The sequence below is a fragment of the Puntigrus tetrazona genome, chromosome 21 (assembly GCF_018831695.1).
Source record: "Puntigrus tetrazona isolate hp1 chromosome 21, ASM1883169v1, whole genome shotgun sequence".
NCBI classification, from domain to species: domain Eukaryota; kingdom Metazoa; phylum Chordata; class Actinopteri; order Cypriniformes; family Cyprinidae; genus Puntigrus; species Puntigrus tetrazona.
The window spans coordinates 16,372,601-16,396,532 of NC_056719.1; the positions used below are offsets into that span (position 1 = coordinate 16,372,601).

At 37.0% G+C, this 23,932-nt stretch overlaps 1 protein-coding gene across 2 annotated transcripts in view; it reads left to right on the plus strand.

The window, feature by feature from the left end:
- gabra3 (gamma-aminobutyric acid type A receptor subunit alpha3) overlaps positions 1 to 23,932 on the plus strand; it is a 130,795-nt gene that overhangs the window by 55,333 nt on the left and 51,530 nt on the right. For both annotated transcript variants that reach the window (XM_043222088.1, XM_043222090.1), the window contains one exon: positions 16,663 to 16,883. In XM_043222088.1, the coding sequence (XP_043078023.1) occupies positions 16,663 to 16,883 (221 nt within the window). The remainder of the gene's footprint in view (positions 1 to 16,662; positions 16,884 to 23,932) is intronic.

Consider the following 23,932-nt stretch of genomic DNA (forward strand, 5'->3'; position numbering starts at 1 on the left):
GTTCATGCTTATCCAGATTTGTCGCAGACTCATTGTTCACATCACTTTGTAGGGATTTGGCACCAGAGTGGGTCGCAGGATTTGCACTCTTGTTTTGACTTCTCCTGCTTGGATGTGCTTCTTGCGTTACCTCAAGCTATTATTACATATAACCAAGATTACATTTCATCTCTTGGCAGCGCCCAGTTTATTTTTGTTTGTACGGGTGGTCTTAGACTTTATTCCATCTTGTGGATGCATGCTGCTTTTGTATTTTGTTTAGCCTCATCTATTTGTTCTTTGTCTAATAATAACAACAATAATGATTATTATAATTATTATTATTATCACTGTGTTTAAATCTTGTTCATACTTTCAACAAAAAGGAAAAACAGAAATCAAACTATTTACTTGCCAGTGCTTTAAGGCTAAATTAACAGATTTGATTAAAAACCGCGAATGGATGGCTAATGTTTATAATTGAAAGCAGATTAATTACTGTTAATACAGTATTGTGTGTGTGTGTGTGTGTGTGTGTGTGTGTGTGTGTGTGTGTGTGTAACAACATGAATATGACAGCAATGATATGATTTCATCAGCATGACTAGGTAGTCCAGTCTTGAAACAAGAAGCATTTCTAAATAAATATTGTCAAGTTTTAAAATAATTTCAAATTAATACATTATAAATGTATTTAAATAAATTTAAATAAAGGAAACAAGCAATAGAATAAAGTAAAAACAATAAAACAAAGATTCATGAAATGTGTGTTTTAAATTTTCCAGTTATTTAACAGCAATAATTAGATTAAAACAGTGGCTCCAATTAAACTGCAACGTTTAATGCCTACATCGCCTAAATATTTTAATGCATATCCTTGGAAAGGACATTTTTATTAAGAAGCATATTTGCCAGAAGACTGCAGAAGATTGATATTTTTTACATTTTATTGCTATTATTATTTTCTCGGTATTGATTTGGTAATGCATCCCTAGTCGATGATAGGAATCCTCATCTGATGTGCCGCTTTTTTTACTCCTATTTGTCAAAAGTGCTATTGATCTCATCGTCTGAAACTAATAAGAAAAAAATAATGTTGCAGACATCTTGAAGTTGTGTTCTTGGAATCAAAGAGCTTGACGCATTTGATGCATTCGTTACATCCTGACAAGCCTCAGCGTTAGTTGTCAGTTTATTACCTACTCTGCTCCCATTCCCATTTCACAAGCATTACTGTGGTGTAATGACCGCATAAAAGGACTCTTCTTTCCCCTAATCATCCTCATCAAAAGGTACAAAAATAGCACAGTGTCAAAATTCTTCTAAATATACTACGCCATTGAGCGGATGCGTGGTCTTAAAAGTTCCCAGGGCAAAAACAGCATCTATGCTTCCTACAGGCCTAACATTAGTCCCATTAAATCACCCCGGCCTTGACCGAGTGCCTGAGCTGTCAGTCACGACATTACACTATTATGGAAGAAATGAGGGAAAGACATTAAGCGAAACAAGGTCAAGAAATAGCTTATGAGACCGGTAAAGAGCAGAGCACTTATGTGACGGCCTCGTCTGCAGATTACGACAGACATTTCTTTCACTTAGTAACAGAAGCGTTTTCCTCTTTACGAGGCTATCCGTGCAGTCATTATCTCTAGGTTATTTCTGCAGTTTTAAGTATAGCAGATGTCGTCGTCTTTTTCGCTCGAACCATTTTTCCTTTCACCTCCATCCTAGATCTTCTTCTCCATCATCCTTCATCCAGCCTTCAGATCTCTCCTACTGAGTCTTTTAGCTTCTATTTTTGTTTCTGCCTAATGCTTCTTTTTCCACCTGTCTTGTGAAAGATTGCACTGCTCTGTCACATTTGTTTGCTTGTCCACGCTGTCATTGCCCATTCCTCCCTTTCTCTATCTTGGGCTTCATCTGACAAGTCGTCTGTTTTGAAATTTAGGCCAGGCTAATCCGCCCCAGGTGATGTGTCGAGCCTTGTGCAAACTGAGGATGACATGGTTAGTCGGGGGCTTGTCCTGTAGCGTGAAAAGTCCTCGTCTCATTTCAAGTGGTATCTGCCACATACTAGCTAACTAAATCAGCTCCTACATTACATTTTTCAGGTAAAAGTAGGTCTTTATGCATATATATTTAAACTAATTTAAAGTGATAGTTCACCCAAAAATGATCAAGTTACTGAAATGTAGTAGGGACCTTTGTAAAATAGTCCATGTGACATCAGTGGTTTAACTATAATTTTATGAAGCTACAAACATTTTTTTTTGTGCACAAAGACTTTATTAAACAATTTTTTTTCACTTAGAAACCATTTTGGAGAGTATCACAAGGTACATAATGTGATTAATGACAGAATGTATTTTTTTTAGGAGAACTGTTCCTTTAAGACATTTACATAATTGAACAATATAACCATTACAGCTGATGCAGTTATGTTAATTGAAAAGATTTACTTCCACTTACGTTAAAATACTCTATTTAAAGGGCGTGATGTTTCTCATCTTCAGTAATATCGTAATTGTCGTTTTTATAAAGTGAATTCTGAAATTACTGAGCACACTTTAAAAAAAAAAAATAAAATAAAATAAAACTAACTTCCTGACAACCCAGAAGCACTCGATGCATAATAAAGCCTATAATAAGTGTTTTTTTTTTGTTTTGTTTTAGTTTATCTGTTTAAATATTGTTGTGTGAGCAGATGTTTATTTCATATAGCAGTTCAACAAAAAGTAATTTAATATTAAGGTTCCATTTTAGACACAATATTGTTTTCACTTTTTTGTTGATTTAAAATAGTTCCAAACGATGCAAGAATATTTCCCAGAGATCCCGGAGCAACACTGTATGGTGATTTGTTCCTGAAAGAATCAGATTTTAAACGAATCAGTCATTTATTAAATTTATTCATAAAGAAAGCCACTTAATTTTCAAATGGATCAGAATTGTTGGAACGAATCACTCATCACTCATCACTTGCTGCTACCTATTGGCAGTTTTAGTGTCATACAAATACACATTTAGTAAAATGTTGTTTAATTAACATAACTGATAAACAATCTCCCAAAATAGTTAATTTCTGTCAATATCACTCAACACAACTCTCTTTACAATTTATGTTTGGCAACGATTGCACACTGTAACCAATCACAAACTTAACTGTCAGTATGGGGCCATTTCTAATAAAACCACTTTTCTTTTTGGCTGATGTGATAAGGACCTGTCCACATGAATGTGGTTATTTTCAAAAACCAGTTTTTTTTCTATGCGGTTTGGCCAACTCTGTTTATAAAAATATGTGTGTGCATGTGGACACGGCCTTGACATTATGCTGGCTACTGATTAAAGTTAAGGGCAAAGAAGTCGTCCTCCAGTGACTGCAAACTCACCGTTCTGAGTGAAACATGAAATGCCCACCTTTCCCGTTCAGTTTACAAAGATTGCATCAAGGTCTTTCCATGTTGCTGAAAAAAAAAACTCAAACACATCAACAAGGCTGCAAATGTGGTTTCATATCGAGCACCTCTCATTGTGTGACATTTCTTAATCTGTGCTCGTTCTTGTTGCTACCCAGTAAATATGTGCCACATATTGGTTACACTTATTAGTTGCTTATTACTAGAATATTAGCCATTTATTAGTGCTAATTAAGCATATATTAATGCCTTATTCTACATGACATTATTCTACATCACTATTCCTACCCAATACTTAACGTTTACAACTGCCTTACTATTAACAAGTCGCAAATTAAGAATTTATTGAGGGAAAAGTCATAGTTAATAGTTAACAAGTGTTATCTATTCTAAAGCGTTACCCGTATCTCTACCTGTGTTTCTGCGAAACTCCAAAAACGTAAGAATGATTGCAGTTTTCTGTTGTTGCGCAAATTATGATTTATAGTGTGAGAGTAAAGAAAGCCTGGTTTTCGCTCATTTCCTTGGAGAATATTATGACTTGAAAACAGTTTTAACATGCTGCGAGATTTGAAAACAGATACTTTTGAATGATAGCTTCGCATATACAGCTTCATATGTTCGGCTTTTCTAATGCAGTAGATTTGCTCAGAAGCACACGGGATACAGTGTACTGGTTCGACAAAATAACTTTGTAGAAGGAAGTTTAAATATCACGGTTGCATCGATGTGTTTTTATATCACTTTTGCATTTCTTAACACTATCGGGTGGGTTTAAGGTATGTTATTTTCCAATGCAACGAAACATTAACTATTAATGACATTCCTCTGACATTTGAATTTTGAACCACAATCGAAACAACATAACGTGCAAATTAGGTACATGCTGTAATATCAGTCTCGCAGAAACATTGTAACACACACATATTATCACTGAGACCGGCCCGTACATATAAAGTGCTTTACCTTCGATTATAAATACGTTTTTGGTTAATTATGTATCCAGCAGCACTTCTCTATTGGTTGATAACCTCAACCTACTGAAGATTTGGAAAGGGGTTTTAGTTAAATGGGTTAAAACTATTTTTTACTGAGCCTTGTGTTTGCTACAGCTCCTTTCATAAGATCAGCAGCACAGTGACCCCATCCGTCAGACTCCAAAAGAAGCACAAAAACTAAAAGTCATTATTTAGGGAAAATATTTAAACATTAACACAATGCCGAGTCTTTTATTAATGTGTTGTTCTGCTGAGGTTTCTGTGTGTGGGCTGCCCGTATCAGTCACGGCGTGCCCTTGCTCAAGGGGAAGCAATAACCAAATTAGGACTCCGAGAAAGCTCAGGTAGAAGTTAAGTGAGATGTACAGTTGTGTTTACAAGGTTTCAAAAACCGTGCTTGTTATATAAATATCCCAATGAAACGCTGAGCATATCATTTCAAAGCAACTATAATTTTACTACTAGTGTTTAGTTTTTTTCCCAATATATTGTCAGTGCTAAAGCTGCTGTGTTAAAAGCTTATTGGGCAGTGTCTACAAGAGAACAATTTGCATCCTTAATGGGTGGCACCCATGAGCGCTGGTATTGTGTTTCCATAGCTACAAGTCGTTATGCCGGTTTGCACAAATCCATGCTGTGTAATTGCAAAGCAAGAATCTCAGTTTCCCAAGTCCCAGCCTAGATGTTCTCTCTCAGATTAGTTTATTACCATTACCCAATGTCGGATCTCTAATGAGCTTTCATACGGATGGGTGTGATAACGTTTTTGTTTGATTGCAATCAGGACTTTGAATTATGAGGGCTTCGTGATTTAATAACACGCTCTGACTTTGCAGTGTTGAATGTTCATGAATGAATATAACTTTGTCATTTTCCCTTCGTTTAGGGAAACACAATCGCACAGAACTTTTTTGACCTTGAAAATATGTGCAACGTAACCACCGAAGCACTGGACTTAGGATTCAATCAGACATGTCACGTGATCAATAACGATTTTAAGTGGGGAGAATTTGACAGTTCACTGAAGCTCGTTAAAAGCTGAGGTAATAGGTCTTACTGAGATAGCAAAATGAATTTAACTGGCACCAGTTTGTTCGGATCTGTTTGCGTTAACTTGAATACTAAATTACTTTTAAACATTACTATGATAATGATGATGATCATATGGCAGGCGTTTTGTCGCCTTTTTGGGTTCACAGTCATGTTTGTGTTCCTAAGAGTGCTGTACTCTCAAATATTTAAAATTTATACTGCAGTACTCGTTTCAACCACTAACTTTAATAACATCATTTTTCAATCCTAATCGATATCAACACATTTTTTTTCTCTCCACTGGACAACAGTAATGTCACTATGAATCCCTGCTTTCTTCTCCTGCTTTTGAGCTAATGCTTTCTTGTGGTTTTTCCACTGGAACGCAGTGTAGCCAAATGTGTTTTGCCCAGCAGTCAAATGCTGAAAACCCACAGCGGCAATGGCTGTAGTGGATGAATGACAGCCAATCATGTACTGACCGGTCAGATTGCCAGCAGAGAAGAAAGGGCTTTGAAAAGATGCTTTAGAAGGTTAGGTGGAGAAAAACAGAGAAGAAGAAAGACAAAATCACACAATACAGTAAGTGAGAAACAGAGATGACATTGTATAGGGACCAGACAAAGGAAAATAACAGACAAGCTTATTTGTCCCCATTACTCAGTGGCCCATTTCTCTTTGTCTCCTCTGAATAGAGAGATTTCAGATCTCTCATTGCTTTCAGTGTGCAAATTCTCTTTATTATAGGAGGTGATTGTAACCAGCACCAGGGCTTGGTTGTCTGCAAAACGTGCAGGTAATTCTTCTGAAATAATCAGCAATCAAGCTGATGAGACAGCCTGTTTGAATTTCCCTTTTCTCTGTGTGGTTGCTTTCATTATCATATCTGTTCAATAATCAGAGTGATGCATGAATGTGAAGAACACACAAAAGGCTTTTAAGACAGGAAACAGGTGGAGGGTTTGAAAACGGTCGTATTGTGCATGATTTTATGACATTGTTAAAGTGTCTTTGCTTTTTGGTAGATATCACCTACTTCTCTCTCTTAAAAAGGTGTATTATGTGCTTAGCAATAAGTCAAATGATATATATATATATATATATATATATATATATATATATATATATATATATATATATATATATATATATATATATATATATATATAGTATATTGTAGCAAATCAGTTCATTAAGGGAAATGTATATAACTAATTACAATTGATTATGATTAATTGTAATTATTTATATCAGCTGCCAGGTAATCACATTGCCATCAACGTTTATATATAAACATTTTATAAACATGAATAAAGCATAATATAAAAACAAAAGACACTTACACAAGAACAATACCAACATACACAATGACCTGTGTGTTCATTCAAAGAAAGGATTTCCTGCAAAATCCTTTGTCGAGGACATTATGTGTCTTTCCAAAACAGGAATGGAGTTCTGCACACATTCCTTTAGGCCATAAATGAGTGTTATCATTTGGTTGCCGGGGGAACCAGAGGCCTGTTCTGGCTTTGGAGATGCATTTCGAGAGGAAGGATACACAGACTCATAGTTATAGTTGCACTTTCATTAGCTTCTTGATTTGGTAAAGGGGCATTAGAGATTATATATATATATATTTCTACATGCTCAAAATTGTATATGCATATAGTTCTGAGGCAAATCATTTGAAATGACTTAAGCTTGTTTAATACGTCCTTGATCACAGAGCGTTTCATAGATTAATATACATTCTTGTGATTGACTATACACTGTTCTGTTTGACTCGGGTGGTCGGTTATAGTCTTGGAGCTTTACATCTGCCTGGGATTCAAAGAAATGTTGCAGCCACTTTGATGAAATGCTTTTCACCAGAGCTGCTGGCGTAAGAGCTGCTCCAATCTCATGTAGCAGCAGGGAATTAGAAGACACAGATTGTATTTCAGACCACTCTTTTGTGACATGACCATCTATAAGTAATCCACTGCAGGAGACCCAATGCACCAAACCAGCTCCTTATGAAAAACGAAACCGGTAAAAATGATACATTCTGAGGTACAAGTTAAAGGAAAGCTTATAATGTAATCTCATTCAAAGCTATGCATTTAAATTGTATAATGTTTTATAGATGCTTTAAAGATCTGACCTCTATCTGTTTTATAAAGTTCCGAATGCGTATAAAAATGTCACTATGGTTTTTCAGAATTACAGCAATGCAACCCTTAAATCCTAGATTTCACACCCTTTGATTTCTCTTCACTTTTTCCCTCACAAATAAAATCTCCATTTGATTGCTTAAGTGGATTAAAGAGGTTGGCTGAATTGAAGTGAATTAAACAGATCATTAGATTGATCGCTTCGTTGGACGCTGTTCCACTCAGAAAACAGTACAAAACTCTCAGCTGTCTGCCTGTTGTCTCTGGGCGGTCTCCAAGCAACAGCATGTCTGCTGCTTGCCTTTTGAGCATCTAAGCGCATTTTAGGCGAACAATTTTTTTTTTTTCTTCCAGCACAATTTGCGCAGTAGCTTGCGTCCCGTTAGTTGGCACCACGCTTGCTCATGTCAGACATTCTTGTAGAGCCTGTGCCCTGCAGATAAGCGCTGCGATGTGGATGACTTCACGGTTTGCACAAACTGGCTAGCAGCTCAGTGGCTGGGATCATCCTCTTCTGCTGCTTAGACAAAGATATTCAAAGTAGCTTCAATTAGGAGCCAAACGAAGGTGGCCTGCCCACAATCTTATGGTCTCATGTATACCAGCACTGCATATCTACAGCAAATGCGGCTTGAAAAGAACCGGTATGCCATTCTGTGAGCTTTTCCAATCATCAAAATGATAAAAACAGTATCCACTGAGTATTAAATGGACCTCCTGATTGGTTAAATAGTAAGTTATTAACCAATTAGTGTTCAGTAATGTAAAAAAAATAAAACCTCAGTGTGGATTCATCAGCGATTCATTCACAGCAAGAACTTTCAATCTCATAAGATGCGAGTTACGGTCTTTAAAAATAAGCTTTTCAGTGACCTTAACACACAAACTCTGACCCGCCATGGTGTTCATCTAGGCGAAGTGAGTTGAGTTAGTTTATATTCCATAAAAAAAAGTCCTGAAATGGAATAAAACATTAGAAGCGAACTGCAGCATAAATATTCAGAAATCTTATAAATCTTTCTCAAACATCACCATCTGAGGGTTTATTTTGTTTTTCTGTTAGAAAGTGGGTATTTTTTCCCATCATCCCTCTGAAGAGGAGCTCAAGTGGTTACATTGTCCTCTCGGCCCGCAGTGCTGCAGTAGGGATAAAAACTAAACCCCCATTTTCACTTCTCACTTAGGTTTAGGGTGCTTTTTTCCCCTCCGTTTGAAGTGGCTTAGCATTAACAACACCTTTCATTTGGGGTTGACAAATCCCCACACTCCATCTCACAGCTCATTAGCTCAACATGTTATGCCACAAGCCAGCGGCCAGGGTTTTTGAGTCCGTCAGGCGCTTGTTGCTGGAGTGTCTTCAGTAGCACTGGGTCTAGGTAGAACCCACTTCTCCTGGGGCTTTTCTTCTTTTCATTTATTCTTCTACTGCTGAAATGTAGGTCAAAGCCCAGTGCCCCAGTAGGGCAAGTGTAAGGAAAGCCCATAACGCTCTTTCTTCATCTCTTCTGTGACCTTGCATGGATCAACCAGACCTCTGCACAGGAGTTTTGGTCTTTAAATTAATCATAGTTTGACAATACGCTTCTCTTGGTTTTTCTTTGAAGAACGGCTCTTGTGTGAATTAGAGGAGCATGTTAGCTTGCTCATTCCTAATTGTGTATTATGCAATTAATCCTTTAGAGACAGCGCGTAAATGCGGGAAAAAAGTGATCAGGGCTTATCCATTGTTGATAATGATAATGCCACATCTTACTTTCAAGTTGGAAACTCTCACAAAACGCTGAAGTGTATTAAACAAGCATCGACGTTCTCGCTTATTTTTTGTTCTTTCACTTTTTCTTCTCCGTCTCTTCAGACTTCTCCTGCCATAATTAACACATTCCATGTGCTATAATTAATACAGATGACTTAAAAGGGATAAAGTAAATTCTTAAGAGTGTGGAAAGGGCTGTGGGAACAGCAGAAACAGAACGAGGAGAACTGTAATTAAACGGCAGAAGAAAGCCCACTGAAACAGGGTTTTAAAATTTCACAATTAGTGGAATGGCTGAAAACTTCATTGCAAGTCATGTTTTTGGTAAGTTGTATGCTGTTCGTTGTTTGTGTTCTCAGGGTTGTTGTTCTCCGCTGGGGAGACTTTGGCAATGAAAGAGTACAAATATTGGAAATGAGTGTTTCAGGTTCCAAGTACAAGTCAAACTAAGCATAACATCACAGGCATGCGGATGCTTTCCTCAGAAAATTATTTCTCCTCGTCACTCGGTTTGTAAAATTAGTAGCAGTAACGCGCTTACAATAGAAGAAAATTTGTCAAATGACAGCAGAAATATGAACCTTAAATTGCTTGTATTAATTCCTTTCAAAAGGATCTGTGACATCACAATGGAAATTCATTTTCCTACTGTAGTGCCTCCAGTGCAAGACATCGACAAAGAGTTATACATCATCACAGCATAGGCCCTGTCCACAGTCGTTTGATGTCTGAAATTTGCCTACGCTGGTTGCTCGTGGTGATATAAACTCGCATAAGCATGCACAAGCCTGATTGAACAAGATCAACACATTTTCAAGGACAACACAGCATTTACCCACAAAGGCGAGTGAGACTCTCTCATCCTTATCCTTACAGTATTTGTCTTTTTTTTTTTTATTGCTGAGGCTGACAATGCGTGCCATAGATGACGTCCGCAGAGCCGATCTGAGCTTTCTTTTATTTATGGAGTCAACGAAGTCAAGTTACAGGCAATACCATCTAAAGATGTACAGTTTATACTAGCGGGGTTTCTCCTCCAAAGCTGTGCTCTGTGTGAAGCAAGCATTTGTATGAAACTAAGAGACACTGTAAAGAGGATATTCTCCTACAAGTACATATCAAACTAACGAAGGAACAATTTCTTTGTTTGTGTGAACAAATTGATAGTAATCATATTTGTCGAGCAATAAACAGTGCAGTCAGGGATGAACTGGGAGTAAACAACCGCTCAGTAGTCAGGACCTTAACAAACTACTGCCTGACATACTATCTACTTCATAAATATCCAAAATAGCTTTTTTTAAAAAACATTTCAAAGGCAGTGTGATTAAATGAAACGATAAACAATGAATCCCTTTCCCCTCGGCCCCCATAAAAGCTGTGATTATATGATCTCTCTTAATGTTGACTGAAAATAGCAACTGCATCGTGGGTAATTTCAGGCTATGCATCCTTCCCTTCCCAGTCATTAAAACTTTAAAGTTTACATTAAGTAATAACTTTCAGTACATGTATTAAACATTATTCTTTCCTCTAGTTAGAGGCAGGGCGTACAGAAGTCTAACCACCAATGAGATTTTCTTTTGATTAATTATGTCTTCAAGCAATTCAAAGCATATTTCACACTAAAGTGTTTATAGTTTGCCAAAAGTCAGAACCGTTCTGCAGATTTGGGCCAATCAGAATTGACAGAAAATTATGCAATTTATGATATGATAGCTTCAGGCTATTTTTTCATCCAGTCAGATGATATCAAACCTACTCGATATTTTGAGGTGATTTCAGAACGTGTCGTTTTCATTTTTCATGTGTCTTCCAGATTTATGTATTTATTGATGCCCTGTTTTTCATATATATATATATATATATATATATATATATATATATATATATATATATATATATATATATATATAGAAAAAATGACACACACACAAAATGAAAAAAAGACTCCTGATTCGGAAGAAAAAAAAACACAATTTAAATTATATAATAATTCTTATTATATTCATACATCCATTTTCAAACCGCTTATCACATGTCAACTTGTGGGAATTACTTGACCATTATTATAATTACCGTTTTGATTTCATCAAAAACAAAGCCCAAAAAATGCAGACAATGTGATTATCATGTAATTGTTCACGAACGACCCATCACTAGTGGGAGCTACTAGGCTCTGGAATACCGGGCATGTTAAGACATGTACTTCAGCTTCCCAATTACACTTCTGCTAACAGAGTCTGACAGATGTGCGATTTCTATGTATCTGGAGTAGTACTGCATTACAATCAGGTAATTAAAGCTGAGCGCTGTGACAGTCTCGCAGGCAGTTCACTTCTCATTAGAGACCTTTGCATGGTGCCAGACAGTTAGTCTGACAGTGTTTGCACTCTGTAACTTTAGTCTTCATATCACTACTGATTCCCAGCCACTGTACATACTGTGCGCTCACCCTAATGGGCCTTGTAATTCTTTGCAAGAGTTCTTGCCATGTGCTTTTTTGAAAATGGCAAGTTAGCTGGAGCACATTTTTCAGCTGAATAAAATCAATGTGGTTGGTAGAGCCCATTTTGGTTTCATGACGGATTGAATTTCTGAATGCATTACTATGTTACCTTTTTCACCATCAGTCAAGGCTCGAAAAATATTCTAATACGCCATGCATGTATCAATAATTATTATTTTTATTTTTTTTGTAGACCTAATGTGATGATCCCCTTGCAAATATAATAAAAGTCATGTACATTTTCATAATAAAAACAGTTTATACTGTGTGAGAAAACGAACCATGTTATAAAGTCAACATAATTCTTCTAAAACAAAACAAAAATGCATATTTATTTAAACTTAAAAGATAGTGCCTACTTAAAAAATTAACTTCAATAAATGTTTTTGAAAATGTGAAATCTAGGATGTTAGCTAACATCGGCAACATCTGCAATTTTCATAAGCGATGCTGTCATCGAAAATGTCCCAGGAACCCTTGAAATGCAATTAACCCTCTGGGGTCTGAGGTAATTTTGGGGCCCTTGGGATGTTTTGACATACCCTGATATTTGTGCTTATTTCAGCTACTTATAACACGTTATTAACGGACCCGTTTTTTTATTTCTTAACAATAATATGTGACTAAGATAGATGTACATGTTTGTATTTTTTTATTTAAAAAATGTAGCTAAAATAAAGCCATAAAAATTACTGAATAGTTCCGAATAAGACTTTTATATCATACAGTTTTATATTATATTAAATGTCACCGTGTCTTAAAATTAGGTACAATGAAGTGCCTGTCATATTGAAAATGTTTCGCTTGATTTTAAACATTTTAATCAGGTATTAGTTGAGGAAAAAACAAAGCAATAAATGTGTTTATGCAACAATAGAACATAAACTAATGCGAAAAATAAATATTACTTATTCATTACAAAGATCCGCTCCGTGACTGGGTCAGCTTCAGGCAATTTCATCTGTTATTCTTTTCAGTTGTCTTTTTTTTCTGTTATCTGGTTTAATACTGATAACTTTATCACAGAATATTTGTTTTCAACATGACTTACTGCAATTAAAAAGTAGACACTTCATAGCTTTATAGCTTTATAGACATGAATAGCAAGAATTTCTGCTGCCTACTATTTAAATGCGAGTTTTGAGCATGTTTGGTGTTATGTTTACAAGGCGTAAAAAGACAGTCCTATAATGATTAATTATGTCCCAACTAAATGCAAAAAATGCCTCGTTTGTAAACGCTTGCTTTTTTGTAACAATAAGCTTTGTACAAATTGACCCTTTTCAGAAGGCGCTGCAATAATGTTAATAATTCTTTTTAGCAACATTATATGACCCCTTTAAAAAAATTAAGTGGATAGTGGTTAGTCATTAGCTATATATAATCATTAGCTAAATCTAATCAGCAATCTTTGGTCGCATTAATCTATTATTTGTCCTAGAGAATATTCGTAAATTTAGATTTTTAGATAACTTTAATGCTTAGAGTGCTGCCTTTATATTTTCAACTAAATTTCTTAACAGCTAATAGTAGTATTTTAATAGGAGTATTTGTTATTAAGAAATGATCTTAGTTTGAGCTAGATTGTTACACCAAATGTGGCGACTAGGGACTGTCTTTATAAATGAGTCAGTAGCAAGGACTTTTATTTTGGAAGGGACCAAAACTAAGTTGTAATCAACAACATTATCTTTGCTTTCTTTTAACCGAAATAACAACAAAAAAACAACACCCATCGAAAAATCACCCGTGACAGATGAAAGGATAGTATGACACAGGAATCAATTTCTTCAGCGGATATTCGAACGAATGTTTTATTGCGAATATGAGATGGAGCTGAAAAACGAACGTCGTATCAGATGCAGTTAATCACACTTGCACCGTCCGTCTCTCTTATAATAATCTGCATAATGCAATAAGCTTCTAACTTCAGTAAAGCAACTCTCCATCCCTCTCCATTCTAGTTCTAAAGTGACATTTTGAATTAGTAACAGAGGCTTGGGCTCATCTGTTAAACTGTCAACTTGAGATTTGAATCTGTGGTGGAAAGAAGTAGTTCCACACACTTGCGCCTCAAACTGTTGCTCTATATCAGCACAGCTGTGATTACAGAATATACACATCGGGTCATGTGCACTAACATCTAGTGCTTTATCTCTATCGCACGTATCTGTCCTTGGTCTGACCAAAACAACAGCTCTGTGCAAAGCTCTCTGAAAAAGCTTCAAGCAAATGACCCTTATTGGGTCGTAATGCGGGAACGTCCATGCTTGTCTGATCGCATTTCGATCACACTTCCGTTCTTCACCAACACCTTGTCACAATCATCCTCATTAACGGTAAACTTCTGTTTCTTGTCCCATTCCAATCTGCCTTGAAGCAATGGTGCTGTATTTATTTGTCACTTTATGAAACCATGTTAGTGCTGACACATGAGTTAACGTCTACATGCAGGGAACATCGGTATTATAGGTACTGGCTATGAACAAATATTATTACAAAATATATGCAAATTGGTTGACCTTGAGCAAAAGTGGCCATCTATCAAAGTGTCATTTTTGAGGGATTCATAGCAGAGGCAATTAGCATTTTTTAAAGTGTACAATATGTGCATTTGTTTTGGGGTTTTTTTAGTTCATGATTTGAACTAAAAGAGAGAAAGAATGTTTTTTATGGATAGATCTGTAAGTAGTTTTATGCAGATTACTTACCAGGCTTACAAGGAATTTTTTCCCTGAATAATAGCTTTCTTACACACACACACACACACACACACACACACACACAGACACATTACACTGCACTGCATTACACTTCACTACACTACACACTACTTAATGATTCCACTCAGTTGGCATGTACTAAAGGGGTCATCATTTGACATTCACAATCCAATACATCTCAAAATGCTTTTATTATGTGAAATTAATGTACGCACAATCAGTTATTTCTTAAGGACAGGATGACACATCTGAATTAAGTCATACAGTTTCCACCCCTACAGTTTTTCAGCATGCGGTATTGTTTTGTTGTCGTTGGTGTCGTTTTTTTAACCTCACAAAAATCTAAACCCTGACCCAATATATGTTTTATGCATTTCTAGGCTACAAACACTTCTGCTTTAAGCAGTAGTCAAATATTATACATTTGTTAAAATTTAAGGACTTAAGATGTCTTAAATATGTTTAATTATATGAACTATTTGAAGAGTTTTTTAATTTGAGGACGGAAAGACAGAAGATGATTAAGCTAGGCTTACTCTCCCGAGTTAAAGGGACTCTGAGCAAAGTATGTGTGAGTGTAGCGGAGTGAAGCAACAGTCATTTCCCTTCCTTCCTCAAAGCATTTTGTAATCAGTCCGCTCCAGCTCCACTCCCTGTTTTGCTGATAAGCAGCGTTACGTTCCAAGGCCTTGTCGAATATGTGTCCCAGCCTGTCCTAGTGACGAAAAACAATCTGTGATACATGATGCATTTTGAGATTGCGTGAGTTTATTCTGCCATTAAATGGTGTTGGTTTTATTTCCTCGGCTTTTGTAAGCATTGAATTTGATTGTAAAAACCCTACTTGAACTCATTCCTGCGCTTTCTGATGTAGATGTCATTTGGTGTCAGCTTTCACTTCTGATGGTGCACAGACGATTTCTCGGGAACTGAAGTACCCGCAGAATTTTAATCTGAAACAACTTCAGATTGAAGTCTGGCGCTTACTAAATAAATGATGTACACCGGCATGCACATGACAAGCATACACGCTTTAATGCTGAAAACTCAACCCGTCATTCACTGAGCTCCAGCCACTATGATTCCTGCCATCGAGGCAAAACCTTCTGCTGAAGGCTGGAAGGCATTTGTAATGAGTGGTTTTATCTGACTTGTTTTCCCCCTTTGTGCAAGAGCTTCTTGACATTTCTGATTGACTGAGCAACATAGATTTCCGTCTGTTGCTTCCCAAATATCTTTCCAGCAAATTGGACCTTGTGAAGCGTGACAAAAAGCTTATAGTTCTCGGTTGTAATGCAGAACATAAAACAAAAAAAGAGACATGTCCTGTAATTGTTTGCTGTCACATACTCAGTTACAAGATTCGGTTACAGATCCCGCTCAGTGATTAATGCGGTGTTCCAAAGGTTTCAGCATTCATTTTTAACTCCCAAAGAACTTTTCGCCACTATTTTTGTCCATTGCATTGGATGACTTATTAATTGTAAGCAGATAAGATTTCTTTTGATGTTTGTTCCCATAGAGAACCTGCAGAGGATTGCCTCATCAATAATGGAAGTCTTAAAACATGAGCGATACTCATCACCAGAGAAGACGCTGTGGATTTGAGATGATTCCCATTCCCAGCTCAGCGGAGGTTCACCGAGGACAGTGTCCCCTGTTCCATGTTAGCAATATGGTCAGAGAGATAACTCTTGGAAAAAGCTTGTTTTATCCCTCCAGCGACAGCTGTGAAAACGCAATCATTCGAGTTTGAACTTTTGAAGGAGCCTTAAGGAGCTCACACCAACAAGGCTGCATCTCTCCTTAAAGTGAGATGAATTATTGAAGTGCACAACTGAGAAAAGCATCTCGACCAATCAAGGCCAAGCGAACAGGAAAATGTGTTAAATGTGAAGTCTAAGGAAAAAAGTCTGTGTCTTTTTCCCGTTCTCAAGTCATTTGCCGAGACTGGAGAAAAGCTTCACATGCCAGCGCAGGCTTGCTCACTAAGAGGACATTAGTTCAGAGGAACAGAGAAATCTAGGGGTGAAGTGAAGTTTAAAAAGGGCTGTCAGAAAGTCTTGACTAATTCTTTTTTTTTTCTCCTCCAGGAATACACAATTGATGTGTTCTTCCGGCAAAGTTGGCGGGATGAGAGACTGAAGTTTGATGGGCCTATGCAGGTTCTTCCGCTTAACAACTTGCTCGCCAGCAAGATCTGGACTCCGGATACTTTCTTCCACAATGGCAAGAAGTCAGTTGCCCACAACATGACTACACCAAATAAACTCCTGCGGCTGGTAGACAACGGAACGCTTCTCTACACAATGAGGTATGACTCTATGATAACCTTGATGCATTTCGAGAAAGTTTTGCACAGTTTTTTCTTCCAGTCTACTACGCAAACAAGGGATCTAGTTTTGTCAAACCACTCACCTTCAGACTACGCAACAAAATGGTAAAACTTGTGTGTTATACAAGTATTCTCCTATCTGGCTTCTTGAATCTATCCTTTGGGGTGAGCTTGTCAAACTGAAAACAAATTTCTCCAGCCCTTTCAGATGAACTGGCAGAGGCAGACTAATGCCTTCTTATCGATGGCGGACTCCGGGATGAACGGGACGATTGGGAGCTGGCTCAGCCTGTGACCCAAACACCCCAAGTGCTTGATGAATGAGTCAGGGAATTGAATTGTGACTAGCCTGGCCAGGGGCAGTCCAGAGCAATGTGTTCAGCTGCCATAGACAGAGTAGGCCAATTCCACCAGCCATTTTGACACAGCACCTGGGCTGCTCATGCGCAGTCACTATGAGAGATTGGTCATCTGTATCTCCGAGCTAGGATGGGTTTTATCTTTTCAAATCTTCAGCCTCATCCCGAATGTAATAAATGGCCATCAACCTACAGGAAAAAGGTACTACATCATCATATTACTTCTAATTTGTCTGACCGCCATAACCTTGAGGTTTCCCATAACATAAAAAGGAAAAGCGTTTTTTTTCTGGAAAGTATGAGGAATGGAGATTCTTGAAGCGCTGCAGAAATGGTTTTGAGAAACTGCTATATGCTTGAAAAGATTCCAAGATCTACTGTATGCTAGTTGTTGATCTGTGTCCTACGAAACTGCGTGCAATTGATTAAAACAAGTTCTTGCTGACTCTGCTCTGTTCGGAGTTTAACGGTAACACGCCTCATGTATTAAACATACATGAATTTCACATTTGCAATGTGTACATGGTTTAAAAATATTCATGAAATCCTTTTACCCTGAGGTAAGAGACCGCACTTGCCGGGGAGCCAATAACGTGGCGCAGTAACACTTGGTAATTCATCATAAGGAATAGTCTGGATACATTGCATTTTAACCATGCATGATACAGTACTGTGTTGAAAACACCACTTTTAAAGATTATTTTCTCGTCACAACTTAATACACTGTTTTCTATTAGCACTTTTCCCTCTCGCGTAAGGTGTTAAATCTCAGCAAACATGAATTTAGTCACTTATTTACCCTATCTCGAGTCTGTCAGCTCAAGCATTTGAATTACACTATACGTAAGCTTTAATCGGAACTGCAAATCTAAGCAGTTTCCAATTCATAATAGTGCTTGTCCACAGGGATTATGGCGATAATGAAGGTGGCGCATGAAATAGACCCTGTGTGGTGGCGGGCTAGATATAAAAGGGCGATGCTTCTCCGTTCTCTTCTAGGCCCTGTCTCATATGAATTCATTTAATATGGCTTCAGTGCTCCCCAGGCTAAGAATAACATTTGAATTTGGATGCTTTAATGAAGGCTTGTCACTCTCATTGTGTTTGCCCGCGGGGATAGCGTGTTGCAGAAAAGTTGTTAGCTAGAGCTCCCAGGGACAAGAATGCTGATGTTTCCGGACCATTATGAGCAAGGACATAATTGCATTGTATAAGTGTATGGTTTATTTGGTGATGTCTGTCACGCTTTTTCAGAAATTCACAGAGGCTAATTCACACTAAAAAAAAGTATTTGGTTTGATCTTAAGGGATCGTAATTGTCTCGAATTATCTTTTGCAAGTGAACGTAGCATGTAAATGTCCCAGCCAATTATTGGCCACTTTCTGTAGTTGCTTTTTTCAGCATTCAGTATGTTATCTCCCAAACTTTTATGCGATTTGGCTTGTGAATTAGCCTCTGAAAATGAATGAGAGACATCGCAAAAATAAAGCATACACATTTACATTAATTCTTTTGGCTAACACTTTTATTTAAAGCAATTTACATTGCATTCAAGGTTTATACATTTCGTTATTTCCTGCGTGTCCATGCTATGGCAGGCTCTTTTTGTTTGGGCTACAGGAAGTTGTATGAAAAAATATGGCATATTTTCTCCTTATCATAACATCTCATTACGTACCATGTGCAGCACTTGCTAATTTTGTAGTTTGAAAACTGAAAGTTTTTTTGATGCGGCTTTTAAATTGTCCTATCTTGTCATGTTTAGTGTAGCACACTGTAGCTTTTTTATTTGTGCTGAGTTATGAGAAAAGAAAGAGAAGCTAAATTATTAATCAGGTTTTATTGCTTTCTTACTGCAGCAAGTCCGTTTTGGGCTCTTTGTCGTTGTAGTCTTTTCAAGTGAAGTCAGTGTCAACCCTTTTCTTTTTTTACACAGTCTACAATGTGTTTTCATGCATAAAAAAAAAAAAGAGTCGGTCCAGGGTCATGCTGTAGAAAATGGAAAAGAGAATCTCAGTGACTAAAATAAGAGTCATTATTTAATTATTTTAAAAACTATATATGTAATTAATCATGATTATTCATGATTACTTTCAGAATAAATAATTCTAAAAATATAATAAATACTAATTATAAACACAAAATACTACATAGCAAAAAAATTATTTATATATATATATATATATATATATATATATATATATATATATACACACACACATTTGTGAATAAATAATTATACAAATGTAATAAACATAGTAAATGTTAAAATAATTGAATAAACACAAAATACTACATAACAAAAAATATACAAAATATATATATATATATATATATATATATATATATATATATATATATATATATATATATATATATACGTGTGTGTGTGTGTGTGTGTGTGTGTGTGTGTGTGTGTGTGTGTGTGTGTGTGTGTGTGAAATAGTTTTACATTTTCCGAATCAATTTTAAGTTGTTCTTTTTAATGTAGTGATTTCTTCTGCTGTTCTAGTGTTGCTAAGGTATTATGCATGTTTTTGCGGGTTTTTTTATGTGACATGCACATGTTTTGTATTCTGTTATTTTGTGAGCATGCTTTGTCTGAAAACAATGGCAGCAGTTATATGCACATATTTCAGATGGCCAAGGTGAAAAGGACCGTGAAATCAAAATGACAGTAGTGAAATCATCAGATACCTGGTATTAAAGCATGCCACAATAAACGCTAACGCTGTCATAATGAACTGGGTCTAGGGCAAAGCTGTATGAATGATTTCTAAACATTCAGTGCTGATCTGTATTCAGTAAGTTAAATGTTGCAGAGCTGACTATAAATATATAAGCACAGGAAGCAGACCACGCACAAAGTAATGTGATAACCTGATCAATATTCGCTGTATAAAGTTTCAAAGTGTTTGCACTTTGTGAAGTTTATAAAGAGCGAGTAAAGTTTTCATTTGCAAAAACAGATAACTCACTCAAATATATTGAAATATTCCCTTTAATAGTGTTGCTATGGTAAGACAATTCAGTTTAAAATACAATGGCAGCAGATTTTTTGGTTACACTATATTTCGTGTCTCTGTACTGTAACTACATGTACCTACTGTATACTTAGGGTTAGAATTAGGGTTTGGCTTAGGGTTAATTGCATGAAATTATGCATAATTATTTGTTAATATATAACAATTTTCCTTACTCTTTAAAGAGATTGTAATGTAGAACATTCACAGTTGTAAATTAATCAGAAAAATGTAACAGAAGTCAATGTAATTATAATCGACATTGGCTACAGTATCAGTGTCTATACAAAAAACTATTTTGCATGCAAAACGAATAATGCCACCTGCTAAGTGATGCCAATGATAATAAAGTCATTTATGCAGTAAAAGTTTTAACAGCATAGTGGCAGCGGACATCTGAGAAAAACGAAACGGTTATCCCCCAGCATGGAATTATAGAATTTATCTTCTTTAAATTGCTAATGCGATGATTAATAGAAAATGTAGCCTAAGATTTTTTTTCTTCAAATTATTCTCACCTCTAAAGGTTAATTGCCCGGTATTTTTTTTTTTATAAGGAATAATTTGCAGTGAACGTAACACACATAAAGGTATGTTTTAACTGAGAGAAATCAGCATGTTTTGCGCTAGATGATGCAGGTTTTCGCGCTGAAATACCAAACGCTACGTTTTCGATTTACTCCGGCGGCTTCTACGTGCGGAATAAACAAATCTCACCTCTGCGGAAAAAAAATCTCTGCTCCACTTTAAATCAAGCGCTTTTCCTCTGGCTTTGGAAAGCGTGTATTACTACTGTGACTGTTCCAGTGTCCTGGAGGGATAATGGAATGTTGCATGTCTGTTTGCTTTAGAGTTAGAAACACGGAATGCCAGCAGTGCTCTTTAATCTTTTAATTCCATAAATGAGTTGTTAATTGAAACATGGGGGTTTTGCAGCTGTTTTGGCCCAGAGCATTCTGTTTAAGTGATCATAAACTACTGTGGAGCATGGTGAATGAGAATCAAATAGATATTAAACTGTTAAATTTGTACTAAAACTGCATAACCTTCCTTTCCCACCCAGTGAGCTCCGTGGCCTCCAAAGCGCTGGAATCCTGTTAACACGTCGCAGTCCGGTGCTGTCTTCGTGTTAAAGGGATAGTTCACCTAACGATAATTATCTAATGATTTACTCACCATCAAGCCATCCCAAGATCTCTATGATGTTCACATATTAAGACAAACGCGAAAATATACAGGAAATCTAAATGTATAACAGGCTATATATAGGAAGTGAGTCTATCATACGTGTAACATCAAACTGTTTTATTTCAAAAGCAGTTGTAATGGATGGAGATAATGACGGAGTCCCTTAGGCATAACAGCCTATCAAAAAGATTTGTACTCGTTTTCATTTAATTGCGGTACGTGCAGCTGTAGGCTCTTCACTTGGACAGGAAATAGGAAACGCGTGGCAAGAAAATCAATATGCCAGGACACGCACAAAAAAAAAGAACAAGCGGTTTGATTGTTGTTTTGTTTTCTGAGACAGACAGCGTGCTACAATCTCATTAAATCTGGGGCCAGCATCGCTCTTGTGATGATGCGCCGACCTCCAACACGCCATCGAACGCAGTTACTTCTCCTGGAATGGCAGTGCAAGGTTAAACATTGACTGAAAGACGTCTTGAGGTTGCTCGTTCGTCGTCTGCCCTGTCCGTTCCGAACCTGCGGCAGCAATATTGAATAAAAAGGGAATAAGCCGTCCCGCTCAGCTCTTTTTATGAACACAGCTTGAACGGGTGAATAAAACTGTCAAGATACGGCCAGGTCAAAATAAAAAATGGTATATTTGTCTGCGAAAAAAACTAATTGAAACCTGGTTTGTAGAACACCGTGACGCTATAGTTATGACAATAAAGCAGTGTAATAATAAAGCCCGTATTTATTACTTTAATGCGAAATCTGGATAGAAGAGCTCATTTTTACAGTGAATATAATACACTGGTGACTACTTACACAAAAGGAACATTTCAATTCATGTTCACTTTATTAAAACATACAACTATGTTAAAACTGCAGTCGTATTACAAAATGTCTTAACTTCTTAGAACAAGTGGCAAGTCCATTCGTTGGCATTTACACTCCAAGAACTGGTTACACAGATGTATTCAGGCATACAGTATTGGATTTAGTTTTTTTCCATCCGCGTTGCTGTGGTTATCACCATCATTTATCACATTTTTGCAATTAATCCCGCCTTTTAATTACGGATTTCGATCCCAAAACATTGCAGCGCATCGAAATAGCTTTTCATACAATTAACTGGAGTTTCTAGCGTTTTATTGGCCTCGATCCAGCATGTCCTGAACGCAGTTTCAAGCCGAGTCAATAAACCGTCTAGAGAACTCAAACCAACCTTTATCCGTTTGACACAATTTCTAATTATATGGTCAGACTTTTAATTAATATGGATTAAATTAAATGGATTTTCTTTTCGCAAGGCAATGATGTCACCTCAGAGCACTTTGATGATAGCGGATTATTTATAGACTAATACATTTTGACACAACCGGTTCCATATGCATGAATTTTATTATAATGTAAATTTGTTAGGAAGCTCACCTGGTGCAGAAAGACCTCGAAATGTTGTGGCACAGTTGCATCAGCCAATGCATTTTCTTGCCTCAGTTGCTTTTGTTGAAACTATCGGTAGGTTTGGGGAAGGATTTAGTGTAGGTTGTGCATTCTAAAGCATTAACCTTTGAGCACCACTCACTGGACATTTAAAATAGTAACGCAGCAAAATAAGCTAAATCGAACTTGAGCGGATGACCCTTTTTCACCTTTATTCGTATATCGCTTTTCGCAAAACAGCCGTATCAAAGTAATGTCCATATTGCAGATATGTACAGTACTGAGACGCTGTTCGTGAGAAAAAAAGCATTTTATCTCCGCTGTGTCTTTAACAAAGTGAAGGGATGATAAGGAGGGGGACCAAATACACAAACATACCGCAGCACTGCAGCAAACGCTTTCCTAAAGGCAAATCTGTCCAATGTATCAGCGCCATCGGCATTTACCAGACTTGTGGGCCCGTACGATCTGCATGAGAGGGCTTAATCCATTACAGGTGCGAGCTAAAGTGACAAGGTGAGAAAATACAGGTGGCGGTCCTCCCATCCGCTTTTCTAGCCGGCGATACGTTATCTACTGCGTCCTATCTGCTGTCACCCCCAGCTCCGTTCAAAATTGGACGAGTGACGATTAATTTAAGCTCATGTTTGAATAGTCGGGGCGGTGAAGGGAGACAGTGGTGAGCGTTTGACGAAGGCAGAAGACCATGCTGAAAATGAATGAGGGGAGGGATTCATCGCCGAGCGGAGGGAGGTTGATGTCAGATCGCTTCTTAAGAGAGCTTAAGAGTACTCCCAGTAGCAAACGGCAGAATTAATGAACTTGTAGCTTGCTAATTTTTGACCCTGGACAACAAAAATAGTCATGAGCGCCAATTTTTGAAATTGAGATGAATGCATCTTCTGAAGGCTGAATAAATAAGCTTTCCATTGATGTGTGGTTTGTTAGGATAGGACTTTTGGATATTTGACAGCTATTGCAAAATCTGGAATCTGAGGGTGCAACAAACTAAATCGAAATAGTAAGAAA